Source organism: Leptinotarsa decemlineata, unplaced genomic scaffold (assembly GCF_025532065.1).
Source record: "Leptinotarsa decemlineata unplaced genomic scaffold, Ldec_3_MD MMD2_tig00000199_RagTag_RagTag, whole genome shotgun sequence".
Taxonomy (NCBI): Eukaryota; Metazoa; Arthropoda; class Insecta; order Coleoptera; family Chrysomelidae; genus Leptinotarsa; species Leptinotarsa decemlineata.
In genome coordinates, this window is record NW_027412544.1 from 12,869,048 (window position 1) to 12,875,010 (window position 5,963).

At 31.9% G+C, this 5,963-nt stretch overlaps 1 protein-coding gene across 1 annotated transcript; it reads left to right on the forward strand.

Moving 5' to 3' along the window:
- The first annotated feature begins 1,614 nt into the window (after nucleotides 1-1,614).
- LOC141481442 (uncharacterized) lies at nucleotides 1,615-4,191 on the forward strand. The gene is made up of 6 exons (XM_074172963.1): nucleotides 1,615-2,058; nucleotides 2,247-2,510; nucleotides 2,651-2,722; nucleotides 2,854-2,922; nucleotides 3,579-3,674; nucleotides 3,739-4,191. Exons 1-6 carry the CDS (start codon nucleotides 1,918-1,920, stop codon nucleotides 3,895-3,897), a joined length of 801 nt encoding a protein of 266 aa, XP_074029064.1. The 5' UTR covers nucleotides 1,615-1,917; the 3' UTR covers nucleotides 3,898-4,191.
- The last annotated feature ends 1,772 nt before the right edge of the window (nucleotides 4,192-5,963 follow it).

Here is a 5,963-nt window from a genome sequence, read left to right on the forward strand (position 1 = left end):
TTGAACACAACACTCATTGCTGATGATTTACTCGTGGATACCAGGTGTCAATTTTAGCTTTAGACAAAATAGGGATAATCCTGACATCCTGAAGAAGTGAAAGTTACTCCCAGATAAACATATTTGTTTGTTACCTCTAGTGGTTGTCCGTTGAAATGAAAAGCAAAATTAGATTTTCGATATCCACTTCGAGCAAATTGTATAATTTTAGTTTTTCGTGAATTAACGGTTAGCTCATTGCATGTAGTATATACTTTCAAAGTCTTCAATTTTTTCACGACATCAGTTTCTGAGTCGGCAAGAATCACCAGATCATCTGCATATAATAGAGCCAACACGTCATTTCTAGTATCAATGTTTACACCCTGTGCCTGGTTATCATAAAAGAATATATAATAAATAGTGCGAATAGAAGGGGGTTCAGAGGCTCACCTTGGAGAAAACCAGTTGTTAATTCAAATAATTCAGAGAGGCCATCAGAACCTTTCATTTGAATAGTTGCATTGGAATACAGCATTAGTATTATCCGCAGGATTTTAGCTGTTATCCTCATCGTGACTAATTTATCCCGGAGTAAGTTATGGTCAACAGAATCAAAAGCTCTTCTGGAGTCAACAGAAATAGTGAATACCTTTCGTTTTCTATGTCTAATATGAAAATTTATCACTGAGCTCAGCGTATATACATTGTCTACACATCCTCGATCAGGGCGTAAACCAGACTGATACTCTGGCAATGCTTTGCAATCATCGACCCATAGTACTGAGCCTCTATATTTTTCCGGATTGTTTACTGGACCACCTTTGTGCAACATAGTTATTATTCTAGGCATGGCAGGTGAATCAAAACTTTTGATTATTTTTACATTTGTTGAGTACTGTATAAATTCCATCAGTAGAGTAAGGTGTGTATAAATAAGGGCGGCAAGAGTCTTGAAAGTTTTTCCCATACTTCGACTGGCAAAGATTTAGAAACTGAACTATTTCGAAACTGCTTGATAGCCAACCAGAATTCGGTTTGATTTCTCATGTTTGAAAGCTTCGTAATAATTCCAGTCTCGTATTCTGTTTTCTTCATTTTCATTATTTTCTTATACCCGCATTTCAAGCCTATACAGGGTGTTAATTAAGTATGTACCATAAATTCAACAGACGATTCTTTAGAGGTAATTTCAAGACGAAATGTTTATATAAACATGGGTCCGCATATCCTTCGTTCTCAAGATACAGGGTGTTAAAAAAAAAAGTTATTCGTAAATATCTTAGATATCATTTAACTAATTCTGTTGTAATTTGACAATGGTATTTATAACACCAAGGAGCTAATTTAGCCCAAACGTGATTCAATTTATTAAGTTCAGTGGCGTTTCGAGCGGGATTTGAACGAATATTTTTGACTTAAAAATGTACGCTACTGACTTTTGTGCAATTTTCATTATTTCTTTGGATTAAGCAATTTTTTGTCTCATGAATTTTTTTTCGTATCTTACTAATATGGGAAATTGAATGTTTCTTTTGGAAATTATTATTTTACAATTTTTCATTACTAATTATGTAACAATAACAACAAAAATTGAATAACATTAGCATCTAGACTAACGAATTGCACTAAATTAACGGCCGATTTCATAATCAATATCTAAAGTCCACTTTACCGAAAGGAGACTTTACACTAAAGTCCCCTTTAAAGTAGCTGTTGCCGTCATTTGGTTTCATAATTAATATTAAAGTGCCCTTTCCATAAAGTATCTTTTAAGTAATTTTTAAGATGTTGGTCAACCTGGAATTCATGGATTTTGACAAGATTTGTCATATTTGACGAGTATTTAAGTTCAGTGTTTGAATAAGTAAGGTTAAGAGTTGTGGTGTTTGATGTTTTTGTTATTTGTATTTGTGAGGACGATTTATTTGGACAGAAATGGAAATGTTAAATAATAATAAGAAAGTTCGCTCGTCAAATTTTTCTCGGGAGGAAGAAATGAATTTAATACAAGAAATTGAAAAATTCAAGCATATTTTAGAATGCAAAACTACTAATAAAGTAACGAATGCAGAAAAGGTATGTATTACAAGTACAAGCAATTTTTTGTGTGTATTTTATTTATTGTAGAATACATGTTAATGTAATCATAACCCTAATTTTACTTCATCAAGGGTGAAGGGTGTGAGCTTGAAATAATAAATTAAAACTATATATATTTATGTAGTTAGATACCTCAATATTAATAAATTTAAATATGATTTTAGGAAGAGGCATGGCGCAAAGTACTTTCCAGCTTCAACTCCAGAAATATACAACTGAGAAGTATATCTCAGATTAAAGCAAAATTTGATAATCTGAAAACAAAAGCTAGAAAGGATGTGGCGAAACAAAAATCATATATGACGGGAACAGGGGGTGGTCCCGCAATAAAAATTGATTTAGATCCTGTAACAGAAGCAACCCTAAATATAATAAATATGAAAACGGTGGTGGGTTTGAATAACAGCTTGGATAGCGATTTCATAAATGTAATTACATTTTTTTATAACCAAATCATTTTGTTTTAACAGTAACCAAACTAAAATTTGGTTAATGGTTAAAAACATTATTTCTTTCATGATTTTATCTGTATTGGTTAGGGCAATAAAATTAAATATTAATTGTATAGGATCTTGGAATGGATGCATCATCTTCAGTTTTAAAGGAAGAACTTCTAAAAGAATATCCTCAACAATTTGTTGTAAGTAAATAAACCGTTTTTTAAATGATAATATATTAGCAACCTGTTAATAGTTGTCAAGATAAACTTGTTATTTTTTGTCTTGGGAACATACTTGTATAATATTAATTATTCTAAATATATTGTTACAGGATTCAGAAATGACAATAATTGCAGCAGGAGAAGCCAAAGATGAAATGTCAGAGATTTCTACGCAATCAGTAAGTTATAGATTTTTTTCACTACTAATCCATAGTTCGGAAAGACCTTTTATTTTGAATTGAAGGGTTTATATTTTTAGGAGTGATTAATTTTTGGGAAAGAAATTTTTTGGCTTTCTACTACTTCTTCTTGATACAAAAATTATGTGGGAATCTTCCAAAGAGAGGAAAGAAGTAATCAATTTGAAAATAAGTAACTCTATACATGGATGTGTACATCATGCAAAGAAACATCTTTCAGATAAAAACTGGAAGGAAGTCCTCCTGAAACAGCTATTTTCATATAAACATTGAATTACATTACAAAGTATCTTCTGTATAATTCAGTATTCATTGTTCAGTATTGTTTCGAAAGAATTTTTTTCTGTCGTGTAATTCAATGTTCATATGAAAGTAGCTGTTTCAGGAGGGCTTCCTTCCAGTATGTGTCTGAAAATTGTTTCTTCGCATGATCTACACATCTATGTATAGAGTTACTTATTTTCAAATTGATTACTTCCTTCCTTTCTTTCGAAGATACCTACATTTTTTTTGTATCAAGATGGAGAAGTAGAAAGCCAAAAACTTTTTTTCCCAAACTTTTTAATTTGTTATGCTGATTAAAGCTAATATTTAAGTTAGGACCTCAAAAAATGTAATAGTACATTTGCTTTTAGATAGTACCTGAATTTACTGAAGAAATTGTATTGGAGGAGAACCAGATATCACCTCCTACATCAGTGACACCCTCAGGGAGCATGTCTAGTAAAAAAGTGAGTTTTGAATTGTGTGTGGTACAGTTGTAATTTTTATTATATAACTCTTGTCTGTTCCCAGCAAACGCATATTAAGAAAAAAATCGATTGGAGTAGTTATGCACCTAATAATTTAAAAAGAAAAGCCAACGGAAAACTACACCCAACCAAAATAAACCCGTTATATGATGCAAAAGAAGATTATTATAAAAAAAAAAGGAGCTTCTTGAAAAAACGGTAGAAGCAGAGGAGAAGGAGAGATCAAGGAGAAGGGAGAGAGAAGAAGAAGAACATTTAAAAAAAAATGACTTTATTGGATTTAGAAATCAAATTAAAAGAAAAACAATTAAATAAATTAAATGTTTCATAAAACTGATTTTTAATTATTATTAGTATTTACAATCTAGCAAAATGTTCATTAATTATCAAATTCCTTATATTTTCTGCTATATTTGGATTATTTTCCATGGGGGGTAATACATCCTCATCGTCTTCCTCTATTTCATCTTCTTCAGTAAAGTTATCATTCATATCAATGGCAATGTTCTGAAGAACTGCAGTTGCGACTATTACTACCATTGTGGTTTCTAGTTTTAGTCTCATGCCAAACCTCAAAACGGGAAATCGTCTTTTCCATAAACCGTATTGACGCTCTACTACATTTCGAGTCCTTATTATAGACTCATTGTATAAATTTTCAGCAGGTGTTCTAGTTTGTTGGAACTTAGTCATAAGATATGGCTTTAGAGAATATCCACTGTCACCAATTAGCATATACTGACCAAATACACCATTTTCAAATTTTTGCTCTAAACTGCTATTATTAAAAATTGTTTGCTCATGCACCGATCCTGGCCATCTCACAACAATATCTCTTATTTTCAATTTAGCATCGCTTACTGTCTGAACATTTAATGCAAAATAAGATTTTCTACATCTGAATATTTCTGCATCATTTCCACCGGGAGAATCAATTTTAACTAATGTGCAATCAATTGCTCCAATGGTCTTGGGAAATGAAGCTATTTCATAAAATTTTTCAACTGCTTCTTCCAATTCCCTTTTATTTTCATACATGCGAATGTGTTGTCGGGCTAGTGAGGCAATAGCAATAGACACCTTTTTGATAATCCTGCTAGCTGAACTTCTAGACACTCCCATGAAATCTGATACGATTATTTGCATATTTCCTGATGCGTAGAATCTTAAAGTCAACAATAATGTGTAATGGTGTAATGCACCCACCTCTAAAAAATAAATAATATTTTTTATAATTCTGTTAATAATACAAATTTTACAACTTACTTATTAGTAGGTAACTGAATTTGTTCTTTTATTTCATCTAGTAGATACAAAACAGTTTGTTTTTTTAAGCGAAAACGTTGGTAAAAGTCAAGCTCATCATATTTTTCGAAGCAGTCTGTTCTTTTCCTATACACTTTTGGTCTTCTAGTATAAATAAATTCTTCATCAGATGAACTTGAGCTAGACGTTTCAAAATTATTCATATTTTTATGATTATTATGGCTGAACGAACACAAAACTAGCAAACGTAGCGAGTAGCACAACAAATAACAATTATTAAAATTGAGGTTATGTTGTAGTTAAATGACACTTTAGCGAGTTGAAGTAGAGAAATCGACACTTTAACTTTGAAGGACGTTTTTGGCTTAAAGGACACTTTAACTTGGTTATGAAATCAAAAATATTTATTAAAGTATCATTTAAAGTTAAAGTAACCTTTATGTTTCTTTATGAAATCGGCCGTAAGTGTTGTGTCGGCTTCAATACAAGTGTCTAGCCGCCGCATTATTGAATTTCGCACTCTTCTGAAAATACCATAAATGATAATCAAGGGTTGCCTTGGAAAACGATGGCATCATTTAATGAACAACTTGACAGTTGTTGTCAACTTTATAAGCTTTTAATTTATAATTGTTATAAAAAGTGTTTTTAGTGGTTATTTTTTGAACAATTTTCGTAAAACATGGTTCAATTTACTAACAGTGAAATGGCAGGTAGGTATGCATTTCTGTTATGGAATGGCTCACGGAAACTCGAATGCTGCAAGACACATTTACCATGAAAGATTTCCTCAGCGTGTAGTGCCTAATAGAAGAACTTTTGTACGTATCCATGCACGACTATCTGGAACAGGCAGCTTTAAAAGATCGACGGTTGTCATTGGGAGGCCTGCTACGGTACGAACAGTTCAAATTGAAGAAGCTGTTTCGAATGAGATTGAAGTAAATCCTCATATCAGTACTCGAAAAATAGCTGAAGAACTGAATATTACCCATGTCACAG

Excerpts from the sequence above, each read along its gene's own strand:
- LOC141481442 (XM_074172963.1), top strand. The coding sequence starts at position 1,918 with ATGGAAATGTTAAATAATAATAAGAAAGTTCGCTCGTCAAATTTTTCT. Across the intron at positions 2,059-2,246 it reads AAGTAACGAATGCAGAAAAG|GAAGAGGCATGGCGCAAAGT; the intron begins GTATGTATTACA and ends ATATGATTTTAG. Across the intron at positions 2,723-2,853 it reads AATATCCTCAACAATTTGTT|GATTCAGAAATGACAATAAT; the intron begins GTAAGTAAATAA and ends ATATTGTTACAG.